The 20992-nt window shown below is 46.5% G+C and overlaps 1 protein-coding gene across 8 annotated transcripts in view; it reads right to left on the bottom strand.

The window, feature by feature from the left end:
• mcf2l2 (MCF.2 cell line derived transforming sequence-like 2) overlaps positions 1 to 20992 on the bottom strand; it is a 60349-nt gene that overhangs the window by 3276 nt on the left and 36081 nt on the right. For 5 of the 8 annotated variants that reach the window (XM_026996269.2, XM_026996276.2, XM_026996302.2 and 2 more), the window contains exons 16-32: positions 20443 to 20509; positions 19996 to 20111; positions 17559 to 17628; positions 17364 to 17456; positions 17093 to 17185; positions 16880 to 17005; positions 16511 to 16732; positions 16053 to 16145; positions 12154 to 12232; positions 11719 to 11773; positions 11368 to 11465; positions 6444 to 6542; positions 3908 to 3991; positions 3450 to 3521; positions 2569 to 2658; positions 2283 to 2398; positions 1605 to 1720 (exon numbers count right to left, since the gene is read on the bottom strand). In XM_026996269.2, the coding sequence (XP_026852070.2) occupies positions 1605 to 1720; positions 2283 to 2398; positions 2569 to 2658; positions 3450 to 3521; positions 3908 to 3991; positions 6444 to 6542; positions 11368 to 11465; positions 11719 to 11773; positions 12154 to 12232; positions 16053 to 16145; positions 16511 to 16732; positions 16880 to 17005; positions 17093 to 17185; positions 17364 to 17456; positions 17559 to 17628; positions 19996 to 20111; positions 20443 to 20509 (1689 nt within the window). The remainder of the gene's footprint in view (positions 1 to 1604; positions 1721 to 2282; positions 2399 to 2568; positions 2659 to 3449; positions 3522 to 3907; positions 3992 to 6443; positions 6543 to 11367; positions 11466 to 11718; positions 11774 to 12153; positions 12233 to 16052; positions 16146 to 16510; positions 16733 to 16879; positions 17006 to 17092; positions 17186 to 17363; positions 17457 to 17558; positions 17629 to 19995; positions 20112 to 20442; positions 20510 to 20992) is intronic. The other 3 variants (XM_026996310.2, XM_026996293.2, XM_026996317.2) reach the window with 3 other exon arrangements.

The following is a 20992-nucleotide window of genomic DNA, read 5'->3' as shown; positions in this document are numbered from 1 at the left end:
AATGTGAAAGCTCGCTCGCTCGCTCGCGCTCTCTCTCTCTCTCTCTACTGACATGACTATATACAGTAACGGTTTTGCCAAAACAGTATTACAGTAAACAACACCTTTGTAATTAAGGGAATTAAGAATTCTGTTATAATAAAGAACCTGAAAAGAACTGAAATTGGTATGAAATAATAATCGGGGAAAAGTGAAAGGAAAGAAGTGAAAATAAAATACTAATAAATAAATACGGATGGGAAAAAATAAATAAATAGACACGTACATAAAGGTGTTATCAACTGGGCAATGTGTGTATTTGTGCGTGATGTTTGGGTGGGTTACTCGTTCATGTTACGGCAGGCAGATATATATCACCCAGCTAAAGCGTTGCTTTCTTTTCACCAAACAGAAGGGAAATTTGACAGTCTCTCTCTCTCTCTCTCTCTCTCTCTCTCTCTCTCTCTCTCTCTCTCTCTCTCTCTCTCTCTCTCTCTCTCTCTCTCTCTCTCTCTCTCTCTCACACACACACATTATGGACAGATGAAAACACTTCTGACTGATATGCGTCATCTCTGGAGAACACTGTGATTCAATGTGTGAACACAGGCACATAAACTCTGGCTATGTCACACAAGATTTCAAAGTGTTGCATGTCGACTGGTGTCCATGTAAGCCTCGTGAGGTCTTCATAACCTTATTGGGGGGGTAAATGATGAGTGAAGAAAAGCTGCAAGACACTTGAACACTTAACACTCAAAGATGCAACTTGATTGAAGGTTTAAAGATGAGTTATGAATTATGCATGAGCTGATGAAATAGGAGCTTTATTTTTAGTGTGTTTTCAAGGCAATTTCTTGGTGCAGCTTTAATTTCATTGGGTATTAGAAACCCACATAAAAGCGTATTAGAAGTTCATGTGAAGCTTGAAGGATTCTCGTCTGTCGGGTTTAATGAATTCTGGAGGCGTGGTGAATTCTGGGGGCGATTTCCCAGACCATCACTGACTGCGTACTGCGTGGTATACTTAAATTAATACATAGTGATCTTTTATTCATTTTAGCCCTGTCTTTAGTGGCTTTATACACACACACACACACATACACACACATCAGAGACACATTATTGAAACAGCTGATGTGCTCCTTAATTCAGATTCATGTGAGTGAACTTTTAATTCCGTAATGCCCATTTAAAACAAACGCTGTAACACCACCTTGGTTAGAGCTTTTCTTCTGTACAACATTACCTCTGTCTAATGAATTGTTGAGATTCTACAGAGGCAAATCTTCAGCAAGATGTAATAAGAAAGATTGCTGACTATAGATACAATGCAAGCTGTTTGTTTTTGTGTGTGTGTGTGTGTATGTATGTGCGTGCGTGCGTGCGTTTGTGTGTGCGTATGTGTATTTGTGTACGTACGCATGTGCGTGCATGTGTGTTTTTGAGCATGGTACATGTGCGTGCTGGTGCATGTGAGTGTGTGTGTATGTTCGTGTGCACATGTGTGCATGTGTGTATTTGTGCAGGTGTGGGTGGGTGTGTGGGTGTGTGTGCGTGCGTGTGTGTATGCGTGTGTGTGTGTGTGTGTGTGTGTGTGTGTGTGTGTCCCCTTCACTACTCACCAGTGGCCATTCTCGGCCTCCTCTAAGAACTGCACTAAATCTCCCTGTTCCAGCACCAGGTCCTGTGGCGCCTGACCCTCAAACGCCAGCCGTACCTGAAAGCGATCGTGTTCCCCCTGGAAGTGCGGGAAAAGTGTGAACTGTGGTCCCTCACAAACCTACAGAAAGCTCCAATAATGAATGCAGAGCACCTCGCGATGGCGTAAATGGATGATTAAAAACCTCAAAAGCCTCTCAAAACTCAATATGGCTTAAGTTCTCGTACAGCTTTTGGCTGTTAAATGGCACCCTCTAGTGGTAGGGACTGGGAGCTAAGAAAGGGAGGCTAACTCCTTACGGCCAAATCAGATGTATTCTGGTTCTCTGCTGCGGTGCTATCACTGAGCCACCTTTTCCTAAGCGGATCAATCGGTCTCATCCATCAGGCAGATTAGGAGAAAGAAAACTCACGGGCATTTAAGTCTGCGGGAGGGCCCACTGAAGGATCATCTCTTTTGCTTTTGGTCTATTAAATGTCAAGTCTCCTCAGTCTTGATATCCAGCATCAGAGACAGAAAATATAATTAAAGGGACGTTTGTTTTTCTCTCTCTCTCCCCTCGTGTGTGGACTAAAGTGACTGACAGGAGTTCAGGGCAGGGACAGACTCGGCAGGAAGGAACAAACTAAACACGGCGTACGTGTTTGCCGCTGCTGTCCTCGTCTCCGTCGGAAGAGTTGGAGAGCTCCTCGGTGCTGGACGGAATGGTCTCAAAGTCTTCGGCGTCCATGGAGGGTAAACGGCGTTGCGTCCATCCTTGGAAAAACCAGGAAAAGTCAGGATAATTAGTGGTGTTCAGTAACAATGAAGAAGACATGTTTGGCGGAGTTTGACACCTCTGGAGCCTGAAGAGGACGTATGATTCTACAACAAAGTGAGACAGCCTCACAGCCAGGAGTCTCATGTCCTCTGGCTGGGGTGATTACCTGGTTGAGAAGAGGACCTAGGCACGCTGGTCTTGGCACTTCCTGTGCCTTTAGTTCTGCTGTTGGCAGGCAGTGCACCTCGTAAAGTATCTGAGAGAAAGCGCACCTCTGAATCAACAAACGGGACGCCGTTATCCAGTGTCATCACAACAGCACACACAAGCATGCGAAACCCACGAGCAAAGCACTAAAACACTACAGCAACTCCACTACAAGAAAAAAAACTAAACAAAGACAAAATCAATGAGCACAACAAGGTTATGCTGGAAATGAAAGTGAGTTTGGTTTCTAAAAGGCCATATCAGGGATATATCTGCACTTCACCACACGCACAGCCAGACATCAGAGCAAACCAGACAACAAACCAAACACACTCAGGTACAGGCAAACCCAACAAACTCAGGTACAGGCAAACCCAACACACTCAGGTACAGGCAAACCCAACACACTCAGGTACAGCCAATCCCAACACACTCAGGTACAGGCAAACCCAACACACTCAGGTACAGGTACAGGCAAATCCAATACACCCAGGTACAGCCAAACTCCAACACACACAGGTATAGCCAAACCCAACACACACAGGTATAGCCAAACCCAACACACACAGGTACAGTTAAACCCAACACACTCAGGTACAGGCAAACCCAACACATTCAGGTACAGCCAAACCCAACACGTTCAGGTACAGCCAAACCCAACACACACAGGTACAGCCAAACCCAACACACACAGGTACAGCCAAACCCAACACACACAGGTACAGCCAATCCCAACACACTCAGGTACAGCCAATCCCAACTCACACACTAACCAAACATATGCATTATAAACACAGTGTTGCACATGCACTGTTCACTGTTCCTCCTGGTGGGTAATACCTTCGTAGCCCAGTGGGGTGGGGTCACTCTTAATCTGATGCCGCTTGCTTTTAAGGCCTGCAGATGGAGGACCTGAATGTAGTGGGAGAAGTTTAAATGCAATGGGAGGAGTTAAATGTAGGGGGAGGGGTTACATGTAGTGGGACATTTATGCAGGTACACACACAGCTTGTTTTCTCTCACTAAGACGGTCTGCTAACACGGGACAGTGGCTGATGGACACTTTGTCGCCTCCGGATAGAAAACGTCTGGACAAACGTCTGGACACTCCTACGAGTGTACCAGGAACAAATGTTCTGAGGAGAGCTTATGCATACAACCCGCTCGACGTTCCTCCTCCTCACTTTATTTACTTACTGCAAAGTGTAAAGATTTGACTTCACGCGCTTCATTAGTCCGACGTGAGAAGTGTTTGCCGGGAGTGAGTGGAGGTGGACAGAGGCCAGGCTGTGGCGTACCTTTAGCGCGCGCCGCAGAGGAGCTGCCGAGGGGAGAAGCCAGAGAGAAGCGTCGTGGAACCTCTGCCTCAGAGCACGCTGGCTCTGGGGTGAAAGGTCAGGGTCAGGGTCAGTAATCACGCTCACACACAGGAAGAGGAAAGAGAGAGAGTGAGAAGAGATGGGAACGGTTTGGAGTTACGACGGGGGTGGACGGGTGGGGACGATTGCTCAGGCTTCTGCTCCGTGTCTGAGCACTGACCACTGCCTCCTTCAGGACTTCAGGATATCCCCCCCTTCCCCCTTCCCGATTTGCAGGACTGACAAATGCGTGATGAATGGGAGTTCGATCAGGTGAGGCGAGACTCCGCCTCTCTGGCCCTGCATGACCAATCGATACTGGATATGCTAACAAGGTGCAATTGATTGGCAGCAGACGTTCCCAAGCAGGAGTTATCTCAGTGGACCAATCGAGCATCCGTCCGCTTTTCCAGACCTTCACCTGGACTGATGGCCCTAATCACAGACATGGATGCTCAGGGACACGAGACCAAATAAAAGCACTGAGTGGTTTACCCCGGTGAGCCTGTGTCCTAGAGACACTGCAGCAGGAACATTAATGGCACCATTAACGTTTTGAGTGTGCTTATTCACCATCCAGAGGTGTTTAAGAAAGGTTCAAGTTCACAAAATTGGAAAGTTTTAGAACTTTCTCGAAGGACTTTTAAGAAATCTGTGCACATCACTCCCGTTCTTCAGCGGTTACACTGGCTGCCCGTAGTTAAACATGTTCCATTTCAAATTCTCTGTCTAAATTTTAAGGCACTTAATGGCCTCGCTCCCTCGTATATTACAGTTACTCCATCCATGTGCTCCATCAGGCACATTAAGGTTGTCTGACTCGGGTTTTCTTACTGTCTATAGGTGCAGACTCTACTATAGGAGGATTATTTACTGTCTGTAGGTGCAGACTCTACTATAGGAGGTTTATTTACTGTCTGTAGGTGCAGACTCTACTATAGGAGGTTTATTTGCTGTCTGTAGGTGCAGACTCTACTATAGGAGGTTTATTTACTGTCTGTAGCTTCAGACTCCACTATGGGAGGTTTATTTACTGTCTCTAGGCTCAGACTCCACTATGGGAGGTTTATTTACTGTCTGTAGGCTCAGACTCCACTATGGGAGGTTTATTTACTGTCTGTAGGCGCAGACTCCACTATGGGAGGTTTATTTACTGTCTGTAGGCTCAGACTCCACTATGGGAGGTTTATTTACTGTCTGTAGGCGCAGACTCCACTATGGGAGGTTTATTTACTGTCTGTAGGCGCAGACTCCACTATGGGAGGTTTATTTACTGTCTGTAGGCTCAGACTCCACTATGGGAGGTTTATTTACTGTCTGTAGGCTCAGACTCCACTATGGGAGGTTTATTTACTGTCTGTAGGCGCAGACTCCACTATGGGAGGTTTATTTACTGTCTGTAGGCTCAGACTCCACTATGGGAGGTTTATTTACTGTCTGTAGGTGCAGACTCCACTATGGGAGGTTTATTTACTGTCTGTAGGCTCAGACTCTACTATGGGAGGTTTATTTACTGTCTGTAGGCTCAGACTCTACTATGGGAGGTTTATTTACTGTCTGTAGGCGCAGACTCCACTATGGGAGGTTTATTTACTGTCTGTAGGCTCAGACTCTACTATGGGAGGTTTATTTACTGTCTGTAGGCTCAGACTCTACTATGGGAGGTTTATTTACTGTCTGTAGGCGCAGACTCCACTATGGGAGGTTTATTTACTGTCTGTAGGCTCAGACTCTACTATGGGAGGTAACTGAATGCTCCTGCTCCCTCTTTCTGGAATTCCCTCCCTACATCCCGCCGTTCCTGCTACTCTCTTTCCAACTTTATGTCTTCCCTCAGTACTTCCATTAACCTCCTATCAGTGTCTGTTTAATTCTTAGTCTGGTCCATTAGGTATTTTGGTATATCATGTTATGTGCTTATTCCCATTTTGTAAAGCAACTTTAGATTCTGTGAAACGCATTACATAAATCCAACTTATTATTACTATTAAGCTGAAGGTGAACTATGAATGAAGGAGAATTAAAACACATCTGGCTAAAAAATGTCAAAACCTTTTTTTAAATGGCAGGAATGTAACAGAGGTGTACTGAAGTGTAACGCTATGACATTACACTCTGACATTTGCTTGAGTGTTGAGAATTTAGCCTTTTTCATGTTTTCTTTTGCCTAGATGAAGAGGTTTGCCTTTTTTGCTAAAACATTTGAATTCCTTGGAGAGTCTTTTGAACCTGATAATAATTGTCCTGCTCGGAGGGAGAGGACCCTGTGTTCCGACGGTCCGTTCAGTTCCCAATCGCGCTGGGAAAAAGAAACATCGGAGTGCAAAGATGAATGATGTGGGCGGCGATGACAATGACGATGATTTATCACGGCGCGGACGATGCGGAGGGAAGTCCGAGTCAGGACTCTGCTCTGAAGGACGGACGCGATGTAGGTGAGTTCGCGACGAGCACGGCAAAGACAAAGTTGCTTTACCTGATGGCAGAGACCTGCGATTGGACAGGCCCTGCAAGGTGAAGCGTTTCCTAGTCAGAGCAGAGGAGTGGTCCGACGTGAGCGGGGTGTGAGCATCAGCTGGGGGAGGTGAGGGAGAGAAGGAAGCTGCTAAGAGTCAGAGGAGGAAAGAGGCAGAGATGCAGGCGTGAGTCTTTCCTGGGGGATCAGGCCCCAGTACCACGGCACCGGGAACAGGTCTGCTGCAGAGCAGGTCTAGAGGACAACAGCTCTACTGAACAGCAGGTCTGCTGCAGAGAAGCTCTAGTGGACAGCAGCTCTACTGAACAGCAGGTCTGCTGCAGAGCAGGTCTAGAGGACAACAGCTCTACTGAACAGCAGGTCTGCTGCAGAGAAGCTCTAGTGGACAGCAGCTCTACTGAACAGCAGGTCTGCTGCAGAGCAGGTCTAGAGGACAACAGCTCTACTGAACAGCAGGTCTGCTGCAGAGCAGGTCTAGAGGACAGCAGCTCTACTGAACAGCAGGTCTGCTGCAGAGCAGGTCTAGAGGACAGCAGCTCTACTGAACAGCAGGTCTGCTGCAGAGCAGGTCTAGAGGACAGCAGCTCTACTGAACAGCAGGTCTGCTGCAGAGCAGGTCTAGAGGACAGCAGCTATACTGAACAACAGCTCTACTGAACAACAGCTCTAGTGGACAGCAGCTCTACTGAACAGCAGGTCTGCTGCAGAGCAGGTCTAGTGGACAGCAGCTCTACTGAACAGCAGGTCTGCTGCAGAGCAGCTCTAGTGGACAGCAGCTCTACTGAACAGCAGGTCTGCTGCAGAGCAGGTCTAGAGGACAACAGCTCTACTGAACAGCAGGTCTGCTGCAGAGCAGGTCTAGTGGACAGCAGCTCTACTGAACAGCAGGTCTGCTGCAGAGCAGATCTAGTGGACAGCAGCTCTACTGAACAGCAGGTCTGCTGCAGAGCAGGTCTAGAGGACAGCAGCTCTACTGAACAGCAGGTCTGCTGCAGAGCAGGTCTAGTGGACAGCAGCTCTACTGAACAGCAGGTCTGCTGCAGAGCAGATCTAGTGGACAGCAGCTCTACTGAACAGCAGGTCTGCTGCAGAGCAGGTCTAGAGGACAGCAGCTCTACTGAACAGCAGGTCTGCTGCAGAGCAGGTCTAGAGGACAACAGCTCTACTGAACAGCAGGTCTGCTGCAGAGCAGGTCTAGAGGACAGCAGCTCTACTGAACAGCAGGTCTGCTGCAGAGCAGGTCTAGAGGACAGCAGCTCTACTGAACAGCAGGTCTGCTGCAGAGCAGGTCTAGAGGACAGCAGCTATACTGAACAACAGCTCTACTGAACAACAGCTCTAGTGGACAGCAGCTCTACTGAACAGCAGGTCTGCTGCAGAGCAGGTCTAGTGGACAGCAGCTCTACTGAACAGCAGGTCTGCTGCAGAGAAGCTCTAGTGGACAGCAGCTCTACTGAACAGCAGGTCTGCTGCAGAGCAGGTCTAGAGGACAACAGCTCTACTGAACAGCAGGTCTGCTGCAGAGCAGGTCTAGAGGACAGCAGCTCTACTGAACAGCAGGTCTGCTGCAGAGCAGGTCTAGAGGACAGCAGCTCTACTGAACAGCAGGTCTGCTGCAGAGCAGGTCTAGAGGACAGCAGCTCTACTGAACAGCAGGTCTGCTGCAGAGCAGGTCTAGAGGACAGCAGCTATACTGAACAACAGCTCTACTGAACAACAGCTCTAGTGGACAGCAGCTCTACTGAACAGCAGGTCTGCTGCAGAGCAGGTCTAGTGGACAGCAGCTCTACTGAACAGCAGGTCTGCTGCAGAGCAGCTCTAGTGGACAGCAGCTCTACTGAACAGCAGGTCTGCTGCAGAGCAGGTCTAGAGGACAACAGCTCTACTGAACAGCAGGTCTGCTGCAGAGCAGGTCTAGAGGACAGCAGCTCTACTGAACAGCAGGTCTGCTGCAGAGCAGGTCTAGAGGACAGCAGCTCTACTGAACAGCAGGTCTGCTGCAGAGCAGGTCTAGAGGACAGCAGCTCTACTGAACAGCAGGTCTGCTGCAGAGCAGGTCTAGAGGACAGCAGCTATACTGAACAACAGCTCTACTGAACAACAGCTCTAGTGGACAGCAGCTCTACTGAACAGCAGGTCTGCTGCAGAGCAGGTCTAGTGGACAGCAGCTCTACTGAACAGCAGGTCTGCTGCAGAGCAGCTCTAGTGGACAGCAGCTCTACTGAACAGCAGGTCTGCTGCAGAGCAGCTCTAGTGGACAGCAGCTCTACTGAACAGCAGGTCTGCTGCAGAGCAGGTCTAGTGGACAGCAGCTCTACTGAACAGCAGGTCTGCTGCAGACCAGGTCTAGTGGACAGCAGCTCTACTGAACAGCAGGTCTGCTGCAGACCAGGTCTAGTGGACAGCAGCTCTACTGAACAGCAGGTCTGCTGCAGAGCAGGTCTAGTGGACAGCAGTTCTACTGAACAGCAGGTCTGCTGCAGAGCAGGTCTAGTGGACAGCAGCTCTACTGAACAGCAGGTCTGCTGCAGAGCAGGTCTAGTGGACAGCAGCTCTACTGAACAGCAGGTCTGCTGCAGAGCAGTCCTAGAGGACAGCAGCTCTACTGAACAACAGGTCTGCTGCAGAGCAGGTCTAGTGGACAGCAGCTCTACTGAACAGCAGGTCTGCTGCAGAGCAGATCTAGTGGACAGCAGCTCTACTGAACAGCAGGTCTGCTGCAGAGCAGGTCTAGTGGACAGCAGCTCTACTGAACAGCAGGTCTGCTGCAGAGCAGGTCTAGTGGACAGCAGCTCTACTGAACAACAGCTCTGCTGCAGAGCAGGTCTAGTGGACAGCAGCTCTACTGAACAGCAGGTCTGCTGCAGAGCAGGTCTAGTGGACAGCAGCTCTACTGAACAGCAGGTCTGCTGCAGAGCAGGTCTAGTGGACAGCAGCTCTACTGAACAGCAGGTCTGCTGCAGAGCAGGTCTAGTGGACAGCAGCTCTACTGAACAGCAGGTCTGCTGCAGAGCAGGTCTAGTGGACAGCAGCTCTACTGAACAACAGCTCTGCTGCAGAGCAGGTCTAGTGGACAGCAGCTCTACTGAACAGCAGGTCTGCTGCAGAGCAGGTCTAGTGGACAGCAGCTCTACTGAACAGCAGCTCTGCTGCAGAGCAGGTCTAGTGGACAGCAGCTCTATTGAACAGCAGGTCTGCTGCAGAGCAGGTCTAGTGGACAGCAGCTCTACTGAACAGCAGGTCTGCTGCAGAGCAGGTCTAGTGGACAGCAGCTCTACTGAACAACAGCTCTGCTGCAGAGCAGGTCTAGTGGACAGCAGCTCTACTGAACAACAGCTCTGCTGCAGAGCAGGTCTAGTGGACAACAGGTCAAAGGATGCCATTTCAACTTTTGTTTTAAGTTCTACATGTCACACACAAATTTTGCTTGATAGTAAAGACATTTGTGGAATATTAATGCCCTCTGTATTATCGACTAGCACCAGTGAAGTCATGAAGAACAGTGTTAAGTAAAGAAAAAAGAGAAACCACATGCTTCATGCAGTTTATCATTAGCTTACACAGCTCACGACAAAATATTCATATATAACACTGAATGCAACTGAAATGATCATTTCTGTACAAGGGCCAAACAAAAGAAATTATGCCTTAAAGCTTTGAATCTCAGAATTTAGGTAGTGTCTCTGTCTTGCTGGGTACTTTGACGAGTTAATTCCACGATCTTCCCTACATTATCAGTGTCATAAGTGTAACGAACTAACACAATCACAGAGTTGCAGGTTCTCTAACACCTCCAACACCTCAGAGGTGTCAGTCTCAGCGATGATGCCACAGCTGCTTCAGCTCTCCCTCTGGAAACTTGCACAAAGTTCTGCTCTCTCTCAAACCACAATGTGAAGAGCAACATGACTGTGAACTATGTGAAAGGTCAAACGTTAGAGTGATAAAATAACTTTTGTCTAATGCATCACACACAGGACACTTTCATGAAGAGTCTCTGAGTCTCATTATTAAACCAATGGTCCTGTTAGAAGACAACCACTAATAGAGACCGTTAATATCAATAAATTCTAAGAGGAAACAGAATCGTAAGCAGAAATGCCACCCAGCGCTAAATCTACTTGAAGGAAATCTATATATGCAAGGTGTGACACACACAGTCTGAAAATAATCATGACAGTTATTTTGCCGGGTTGATAACAGACGGCTGAGGCACTGTCTCCGATGCCGTAGGGCCGGCGTGAGGCGCAAGCTGTGGATTCCCAGAGCTCGCCTTCTCCGGCTTCGTTAGTGAAGTTTACCCGGTAACACGGCACGGGCGGCTGCCCAGAGAGTCGGGTCACAGAGAGGCAGCATGGCTGACGAGATCACTCTCAGAGCGATAGCACTTCATCAAACATCAGCCGTTTCTCTCGTCTATCTCACAAGAGGATGACGCTACCACGGCCGGCCCAGTAACACCCCCCTCCACACACACACACACACACACACACACAGTAAATTTAATGACTAGCAGAGATGTCCAGGTCAGACTAACTGACCACACCAGATCTGATGAGTCACTGTGACTGAGTTGGAAAAATAGTGTGGAGACAGCTAGTAACAGCATTCTGATCTGGATTTCAGTATGGACCAGAGAGAGCTCGCTCAGCACTCAGATAACAAGTGTAGCTTGTAATCTGCTAGTGTGACGCCATACCACCACTGATCAACCCGGATCACACATAACGTCACACATAAAGATAAGGGACTAAACACTGAACTGTAGGTAAAGAACAGTTAGCTGAAGGTCTGACTGAATTTTCGTCTCGCGGAGCTCACTGGTGTACTGTGAGAACCAAAACAAAGCGTTAGAGTTTGGGACTACTGGTGTTTTGGGCTGAACTGTGTCGGTCACTGGCTGCCGGTCACCGGGTGTTCGTACCTCGTCTTTGTCTCAGGTTGGGGCCAGCATCCCCACGCCTGTAGCCTGTCTCTGGGCTGGAGGAGTCCGACTGGCGAAGGGACACCTTGCGTACATTCCTGCCCAGGGGAAGCAAAGTGCAGCAGTTATCCAATCAGCCGTCAGAACCCCACAACTCCGCCCCACCATCCACCTCTCTGCCCACTCAGTGCTCGGTAGCTTCAAACAGAAAATAGATGCTCAGCAGGATGGCGAGATGAAACACTATTGTTAGTGTGCATGTATACACACACGCACACACACACACACACACACACACACACACATACATACACACATACACACAAATAAATACACACATAGACAAAATACCTCATGGGAGCATGGTAGATGTTCTCCGTGATCCTCTGGTGGAGTTGGCTTGCCTCTGAGTTAAAGAGAAGTAAGTTGCTAAACATTATACTCAATCTTCACAGCTGTAACAAACACTGGGTTTCACGATAGATACACAATGCCTAAACACAGCCCAGTATGTCAGTTACAAATGACAAAAATGATTGAAACTGCAGGCCAAAGGTTAATAATTTAAATACAAATCTATTATAGCGCACAGAGATGCCGCAAACGTCTTCCTAAGTACAAAGAACCAGATACACTCCCCTGACCAAAGCAGCCTGCTGTCCTGTGTGTGTGGAACAGGGTGGGTCAGGCTCACTGTACTGGTGGCTGAGGTGTCTTACAGTGCACCGGCGTATGATACAGAGGGTGGCGACGAGGATGGGAGGCACCCCGGAGAGAGAGACATACCTCGACACGCCTCCAGCTGAACCGTCAACACTTTACGGATCTCAGACACCCACATGTTCTTGACATCCATGGAGGAGGCCTGGGAGTGAATACAAACTCTCTCACTACAGCAGTCTGAGAGGGCACGACTGAGTTCGGTGGAACAACACTGCCATCCGGTGGTCAAAAGACGAAATGTGACTACGAGTCACAAGCAAGACTCTGACAAGTCTTCTAAATCAGCATAGCGTACAAATGCTTGAAGACCAAAGATGACCTTTCTTCAAGATTCAAGATTTATTCATTGTCATTCAACTTTGCACTCGTAAAAAAAGCACAGAACGGAATTACAGCACATCTGGCTTCACCAATTAAAACGCAGGAGCAGATAAAAACAAGGAACTGGGAATACAAATTACAGGAATAAATACAGGGTAAGTTATGAAAGTAAATTATAAGAATAAATAAAATCCTATAAAATTCCAAACTTTGCACACAGATTCATTTATGAACTATTGAGGATTCGGTTATTTTCGGGGGTCTCTCGTGTTCCTCTGTGTCCAGCTCTTAAGGAACCCTGCACCACTGCACCACAAGCTGTGGTGTCTCATACTCCAGGGTAAGAGGGAAGCTGTGGTGTGGGTGGGGGCAGGTGGGGTTGCCCATCGTGGTGGGGGCATCTCGCCATTTAACAAATGAACAACTTGCCATTACATAGGATGTCAAATGTTAGTCAGCCAGTAATGTTTGGTTATTTTAACTGAATCTCCAAATTGTGACGTTGGCTTCCATCATTCAATAAGCGTCCATTGTTTCATTAATCTTTCTATTACTTGTTCTTCGTGATTCGTCCTGATCAATTCACTTATGTGTTGTTTACCGTATTTTCATTGTAAATAAATTCTTAAGCACTCCTAATTGTGTTAACTAGAAATCTCAAACTAATTAGACAAAATATATTAAAAGTCAGTAGTTTATAACTTCAAGTAAATAGGAAAGGATTGACTTTCCAATTGCTTCACCCACCCTGGGGTTTCTTCCTTTGTTTACAGACTTCACTCTAAGACCATGCGGTAGAAACTGGTAGTAAATATATCATTTTCTTTTGTTTAACTGATGTATGATGGATCTTACTAGAATGCTACAGGAATTGTTTTCCTCATCTCTGAACCGAGGCATGACGTTTCCCAACCCTTATCTTCTTTAATTTTTTTAAATGTCATTTCTTATATTTGGAGTTCATGTTCCTCAGAATTCGGTCATTACAGTTTATATCAAGCAAACCCACCCTGCCATGTTGATTGAGACCGAAGTTTCATTGTGTGGCCCGGCAATGAGATATCCATCATCAATCGTCGTCAGAATCGTCATCCAACACGAGGAGCAACTCCGCAAACCCGGTCCCGCGGATCGAGAAGCCTGACGGTGTGATGGTTTGATGGAAAATTGACACTCTCTTCTGTCTCGTTGCTACCCAGGCAGTTTGACTTGATCGAGCCCAACGGGTCGTAAGGACAGGCATGACGTTACCAGCTGGCATCGGCAGTAATGCTAATGTTTTTATATCAAAATTCCCTCCGTAAGTCTTTCCTCTGCGATTCGGCCTCGCCGGCCTTATAATTTGTTCTCCTTCTGGCTGTTTCACCACAGTCTTTCCTTTTCTCCTGAGCCGTCATGTACGTTAGCTCTCTCACCATGAATCTCACTTGGTTAACAAGTTTTCTTTCTTGGTCTTGGTTTGGTTGATAAGTAGGGGGCCCAGTTGGTCATTCTCACAGGTTCCTTAAAAAACTTTTCTCTTCTTTCTGTTTTTTTCCCCCACCAATTTCTCTTATTAGCCTAGTTAGCTACTCCGGTTCACCACGAATCATTTGGCTTATGTTTGGTTTGGTTACATCATTAGCTTTGTTTACAGTGATTGTAGTGAACTCAGCATCTCTGGTCATTAGTAGAAACTTAGTCAGTCATTTCAGATCTCCCATCTCTGTTTATTCAATAAACATACCTTAGTTTTAACTGTGAGTCAAGAGCGGGATGCTTTGGTAGACGAGAAACAGCCATGTTATCGAACTGCCGATTTTCTTTAATTGAGGCTGAATTCATAATAATTGATACATGAATTAAAATGCAGACCCTGGGGGAGGGGGGTGTCTCAATGAGAGAGGAGGTGTGGAGGCACCATGTCTGCTGCCAGCCTGAGGACCCCCACCACAGCAGTGGGAGTGGGCCAGTCTCCCATCACCACCTTTGTTTGTTCAACATTTGAGTCTAGAACGCTGCTTTGGCTTCAGTCAATTATAATCTCTCCTCTGTATGCCCCGTCCTCGTTATCCTTAACGAGAGCCGAGACGGTTGTGTCGTCTGCGTGCTTTACGATGTGATTAGTGCAAAACCTGCCACAACGGTCGTGTGTCATTGGGTTAAAGAGGGGGTGGGGGGATTATTGTGGGATTATTGTAACGAATGCTGAGCTGACGTCAACAGACAGCATCCGTACATGTGTTCTTGTTCCCCAGATGTTCCAGGTTCAGGTGGAGTGCAGTGGAGCATCCTGGGTGGAGCGATTTGGGTGGAGGGCAAACTGTATTGGTTTAGTTCCTGATGAGCTTTCAACACACTTCGTTGTAACGGATGCGAGTGCTACTGGGCAATAGTCCTTCAAACTGGTGACTGTGGATTTTTTTGGTACTGGGACAATGATTGAGTTTGGAACCGGGGGCTTGAAGCAGAGAAGTGCTGAATATGTCCGTAAGCATTGGAGCATGTGGGCCGGCATACTCCCGAAGCACGCGGCCTGGCGGCATGCCGGGACCTGCAGCTTTCTTTCAGTTGACTTTCCTCCTGCTGTAGAGGGGCTTCCATTGCTGGTGTGTTGTCTAATGCCTTTAACGGTGAGCGGTAAGGAGGCGGACGCGTGAGCGGAGAAGAGTGAGATTTATTAGGGGCAAATCCAAAATCAGAGGCCTTAGGCTAGTCCAGGGTCTGTTTTAGCAACACGAAGAGTACAGGGATACAGGACAACACCAAGGGCTAGGGTACACGAACACTAAACACAAACAGCGGCTAGAACATGTTAGAATAAATATACAGGCTAGGAAAATAAACACGACTCCACATACATGGAATACACACAGCGGTTTGGCTCGGATAAACAATGAACCTACCTACATACATTCACAATGAACAGCCCAGACACAGGGAACAAGACAGGGTATAAATGCATGAACTAAACAAGGCTAGAAATGATGGACAGGTGTGAGCAATCAAACGATGGGTGGGGAAAACCAAACTATGGCATGGAACTAAAATACACAAGACAGGGAAAAGACGGAACATCCAAAGTAATTATTGAGTTTGTAGAGGAAGTCGATGTTATCATCACACACAGTCTCTTAGTGTCTTTGTGGTCCTGAAAATAATTCTGGATTTTTTTGGCATGGGCAACTCTTTGCCCTGAAAGTTTCACTCTTGCAGATCTGCAAGACCGTGAGGGTCTTAGTGATGCAGACATCATCCATACATTTGTGAATGTAGCCCACTACAGACTCAGAATACCCCCAACGCCTGAGATTTGATCATCTGGAGGACAAGGGTCTTGTTCTGGTGAGCAGGGTTCTGTGTGATAGTCTGATCACTCAAGCCGTGGTGAAGGCGAGGGACGACCTTGAATGCCCCTTTAATGTTCATACAGATGTTCGTATAGGTCCAAGATGTTGGCTCCACATGTTTAAAACTCACATTTTGGTAAAAGTTAAGGAGTTTCTTCATGCTTGGTTGAGATCCCCAGTAACAACGAACGTTCCCTCAGAATATGAGGGACCAATTAGCAATCATTAGAGGACCCACTGGCTGGTATTACAGGAGCCAAACAGTGACTGATGAAAATCTTTTGTTAATCTTTTCTGACATCATGCCGATACCTGAATGATGTAGACTTCCTCTCTGCCATTGTACCAGATTTCGAACTTCTTGACATCTCCTTTGACGTTCTCCGTGATTCCAACGGCACTCATCTGACAAACATTGAGCATAAACTTTAGTCACCAAATGTGCTAGAATAGTCCAAAATATAACTGGCAATGTCATTAACCTGCATATGTACACAGTCACAGAACACATGGAATTTGTGGCTGGACATGAAAGACATTTTGGGTTATCCAATATCCCTACAGACAAAGGTTTTTCAGTGTGAGTTCAGTGACTGTAACCATTAATTGTTTGATTATTAGACAGATTATTATATATCACCAGTGCAATGCTCCATAAACATCAAACTTCAAGATACGATAGAACTGTAAGCCAGGAACATCAAAGATACCAAGACAGTACAGAGACAGAGGACAGAGCCTGACGCCTGCATTGCTAAGAGGGTTTTTACCTTCAGGGAGTGCTTGAAGCTGTAGGAGGGGGATTTCTCATGTCCATCAGATGTCTCTTCGCGCTTCTTGCAGAACAAAAGCATGTTATTGTACAGGAAGAGGTGTCTCTGCATGGGCTTGAAGCGCGCCAAGTCTTTCACCTTACTGTGACCTTTCTTATGGTCTGCCCACACATTGAAAGAGCCTTGCATTAGCAGTTTGCCTAGGTCATTCAGATTACCCTACACCCACACACACGCGATACAGAGACACACCCACACAAAGACACACCCAAACACATAAAAATATTTTTTTATTTTCCATCCATCGAAGGCAGACTGTGAAACTATGAAGTATGAAATGAAAGAGAATTTTACTGGCAAATATACCTCAAAGCCAGTGATAGCAATTTGATGCATTGAATCATTAACAGACTTAATGATTTCCAGCACAGTGGCCAACGCTTCTTCCAGCTCCGCCATTCCTTCAGAACTCCTGCTGCACTTCAGCATCTCCTGACAACGCCAAACGCAAGCCCAACACATTTTAGAGATGCTACTTACATGCAGAGCGTCACACGGCAAAAACATACAAGCTCTTGCCTTCAGCATTAGCTGGTACTTGGTGATCCTCTGCACGGGCTTCAGCAGGTACGCGTCTAAAGACAGTTTATGGTCCAGCCGCCTCTGACACTCCTGCGCCAGAAAACAGACTCCATTTGAGGGGAAAAAAAAAGGATTCCGATATATCTGCACATTCTTTTGCAGCGCATATATGGAGCGCTTCTGGGAAGCAGAGAAGGTCCAAACGGAAGAGAGCGAAGCTAAGGAGTGAGACGGTGGGAAGAGCGAGGCAGGGGAGGAAAGCTCTCACCTGGAAGAATACGCTGTCCCCACACTGCCTCCAGAGCGCTTCTGACCGAGGTTTATTCTGACAGTACTTCTCGTACACCTGCAGCTCTTCTTTCTGTGGGAGAGCGCAAAGGAGCCTTTCACTGTGCGTCCGAGCAATCCCACAATCCCGCGGCGTGCAGCCTGCGGTCCCGCTTACTCAAGGTTCGTTCCTCACCCTCTTCAGGAAACATTTGGCCACCAGCTCTGGTTTCTCCACGCAGTTCTCCAGCTCTCTGAGAAACATTCTGTACAAAGCCATGAGGCGCAACACAGAGGAAACAAAGAGACAGCAATCAAATGAACATGTTATTACATTATGTGGTAATTAAATTAGAAAGTTCCTGTAGAAAACATGCACATTAAGAAAGAAAAGGAGGGAGATATGACTGCACCGCTCTCCTGGGATGGGACGTTACGACCTGTTGCTATTGCATTAGGGCTTACGCTATGGCAACCATTATGCCTACAGATTGTGGAATGATGCTATAATTTATTTCTAATATGAAAGTGGTGTGCAGACAACGGCAATAACACACACGCAGCCATGGCAGGCCCTCATTAAGTGATCCTGACAGTCCGTCTAGTGTTTCAGCCAGCACAGGAGGGCCACAGGCACTGCTGTGGTTACAGCATGTTTACATGTTTTCATTTGGGGTTTTCATTCAGTCTTTCACTGGAAAGCCATTGGGTCATATCTGCCTTGTAACTGAACTTTGTACCTTGAATTTAATTTGTATCCCTTTTTACATACTCTCTCTCTCTGTTACATACTCTCTCTCTGTGTTACATACGCTCTCTCGGTTACATACGCTCTCTCGGTTACATACGCTCTCTCGGTTATATACGCTCTCTCTGTTACATACGCTCTCTCTGTTACATACGCTCTCTCGGTTATATACGCTCTCTCTGTTACATACGCTCTCTCTGTTACATACGCTCTCTCTGTTATATACTCTCTCTCTGTTATATACTCTCTCTCTGTTACATACTCTCTCTCGGTTACATACGCTCTCTCTGTTATATACGCTCTCTCTGTTATATACGCTCTCTCTGTTACATACGTGCTCTCTCTGTTACATACTCTCTCTCTCTGTTAAATACGCTCTGTCTCTGTTAAATACTTTCTCTCAGTTACATACACTCTGTCTCTCTGTTAAATACACTCTCTCAGTTACATACACTCTGTCTCTCTGTTAAATACGCTCTCTCTCTTTTACATATGCTCTTTTTCTCTGTTAAATACGCTCTCTCTCTGTTACATACTCTCTCTCTGTTACACAATCCACTACACTGTGCTACAGCTGTGTCCACTACAGCTAAGCGCTTGGTTACTATGTTTTGCTCAGGTCCAGGCTTTTTTCTTTGACTGCTAACATTCCTACTTGTAAGTGGCTTAACAGACCTCTGCCCTGATTTGACCTACACCCACACATCTATGAGACAGCCCATCTATGAAAGAACAACACAAACAATGTGGAGAGTCAATGGTTCGAAGCAAAGGTCTGCTGAGGAAGTGGCTTAAGACTGGGACTGATGAGGACATGTCCCCAGGGGCAGGAGAACTGGGCACAGAAGGGTGTTTTAGAGGAGTGTGGTGGAGGGGTGGTAGAGGGGTACTTGAGGGGTGGTAGAGGCGTGTTAGTGGGGTGGTAGAGGGGTGGTGGAGGGGTGTTAGTGGGGTGGTAGAGGGGTACTTGAGGAGTGGTAGAGGGGTGGTAGAGGGTTGGTAGAAGGGTTTTTGTGGGGTGGGAGAGGGGTGTTAGTGGGGTGGTAGAGGGTTACTTGAGGGGTGGTAGAGGGGTTTTTGTGGGGTGTTAGTGGGATGTTAGTGGGGTGGTAGAGGGGTGTTTGAGGGGTACTTGAGGGGTGGTAGAGGGTTGGTAGAGGGGTTTTTGTGGGGTGTTAGTGGGATGTTAGTGGGGTGGTAGAGGGGTGTTTGAGGGGTACTTGAGGGGTGGTAGAGGGTTGGTAGAGGGGTTTTTGTAGGGTGTTAGTGGGATGTTAGTGGGGTGGTAGAGGGGTGTTTGAGGGGTGGTAGAGGGTTGGTAGAATCACACACATAATTATGCATGTACAACACTGATGTTACTGTGACATTACAGATTCACACAGAATGCTTAGCTCTCCAGATACCAGAAACATAATTCTGTTTATAAGTCTGTATGGAAAGCATTTTGTATACAAATTTTATTTTATCTTACTATTTTACAATAATATTATAAGATTATAATACTACTATAATATAATACTAATAATTATAGTACTACTATAATATTATACTAATAATTATAATACTAATATAACATCAAATATTTTAACACTAGACAGGAGGAACCACCTCACCGGAGCGGTTGGAACAAAGTTATACTCCGGGGGGTTATCCATCAGATTTGTCACCATGGCAACCATGACAAAGGAGGGCCTCCCCTTGTTAACAGGTATCAAGTTTCTTGTATTTAAACCATTGTTTTTGTTTTCAGAGTATCGGGGTGGAGGTGTGGAGCTTGTGAAACTGGTTTGTGATGCTTGATGCACTAAGTACATGCCAGGTGCAGGGGAAAAAAAGTGTTTTGTTTGTGTGTGTGTGTGTACACATGGAGATCAGGACTCACTTGTTATGGAAGTCGTAGATTTCAGGAAGGTTCCCGAACAGCACGTCGCTGTTGTTCTCCAGTACTGCTGGGATTACATGGGCCAGTTCTGAGTCACCAAGTGCTGCAGCGTAGCCCTAGTAGTACCACGGAGTGACAGCCGCACACGTCAATACCAACAGGGCACTTGGAGCTGTTTCTGTGGTTGCTGCCAATATACTGCTTTATTTCTTCATATCCGTCAAACAAGTGAATGTTTAAATATGTCTTTCAGAACAGAAATGCCATAGAAATCGCTTTTTACTAGAAAGAGACACTGAGACACGGAGCAGTTTCCACAGCGTAACAACAAGAACGACAACAACAGCCGCGTTAGTAATAACATCAGATTCTGAAGGGTCAGGGTCGGGGTCAGGGGTCGAGGCCTTGTGCACAACACTACCCCCAAGGAACAAGAGATAAACGCACCTGCATTATGCTTTGGAGCTCCTCCACATAGAGTCGTTCCGTCTCAATCAGCTCTGTCATTATGTGTCTGTAGAGGGAAAGAACAACAGAGAACATTATGGTTTGCGTGCGTGCGTGCGTGCGTGGAGTGAAAAAGCTGAGTCCTTGGTTTTGAGAAGATAAACATAAACGTGACATAACATAACTAATAAACATAACTAATAATAATTATAATAATTATAAAGAGAAAGGCTGTCTGTGTTTAAAGGACACAACCTTGTAAAACAGGTATATGCTCATTTAGAACTAAAAACTAAAACTATGGTATAGATCATGTTATATTATAGGTCATGTTATAGCACAAATCCAAGAAAGCTGCAAAATGCATTTTGATTAATTTTCTACTAAATCTTAATGGCTTTTCAGTAACACCCAAATCTTTTGTTTTCCATTTCTTACCACCGTTTTCCATTTATATAATATTGATAAACTGAACTATAACTTCCTCAGCAGATACAGAGAAATCATTGCTTTCATTTCATCAAGACTGGATTATTGCATAACAGTTTTC

This window comes from Electrophorus electricus, chromosome 26 (assembly GCF_013358815.1).
Source record: "Electrophorus electricus isolate fEleEle1 chromosome 26, fEleEle1.pri, whole genome shotgun sequence".
Classification (NCBI taxonomy): domain Eukaryota; kingdom Metazoa; phylum Chordata; class Actinopteri; order Gymnotiformes; family Gymnotidae; genus Electrophorus; species Electrophorus electricus.
Note: the sequence above shows the minus strand (reverse complement) of the source record. Positions and strands in the feature narration are given on the sequence as shown.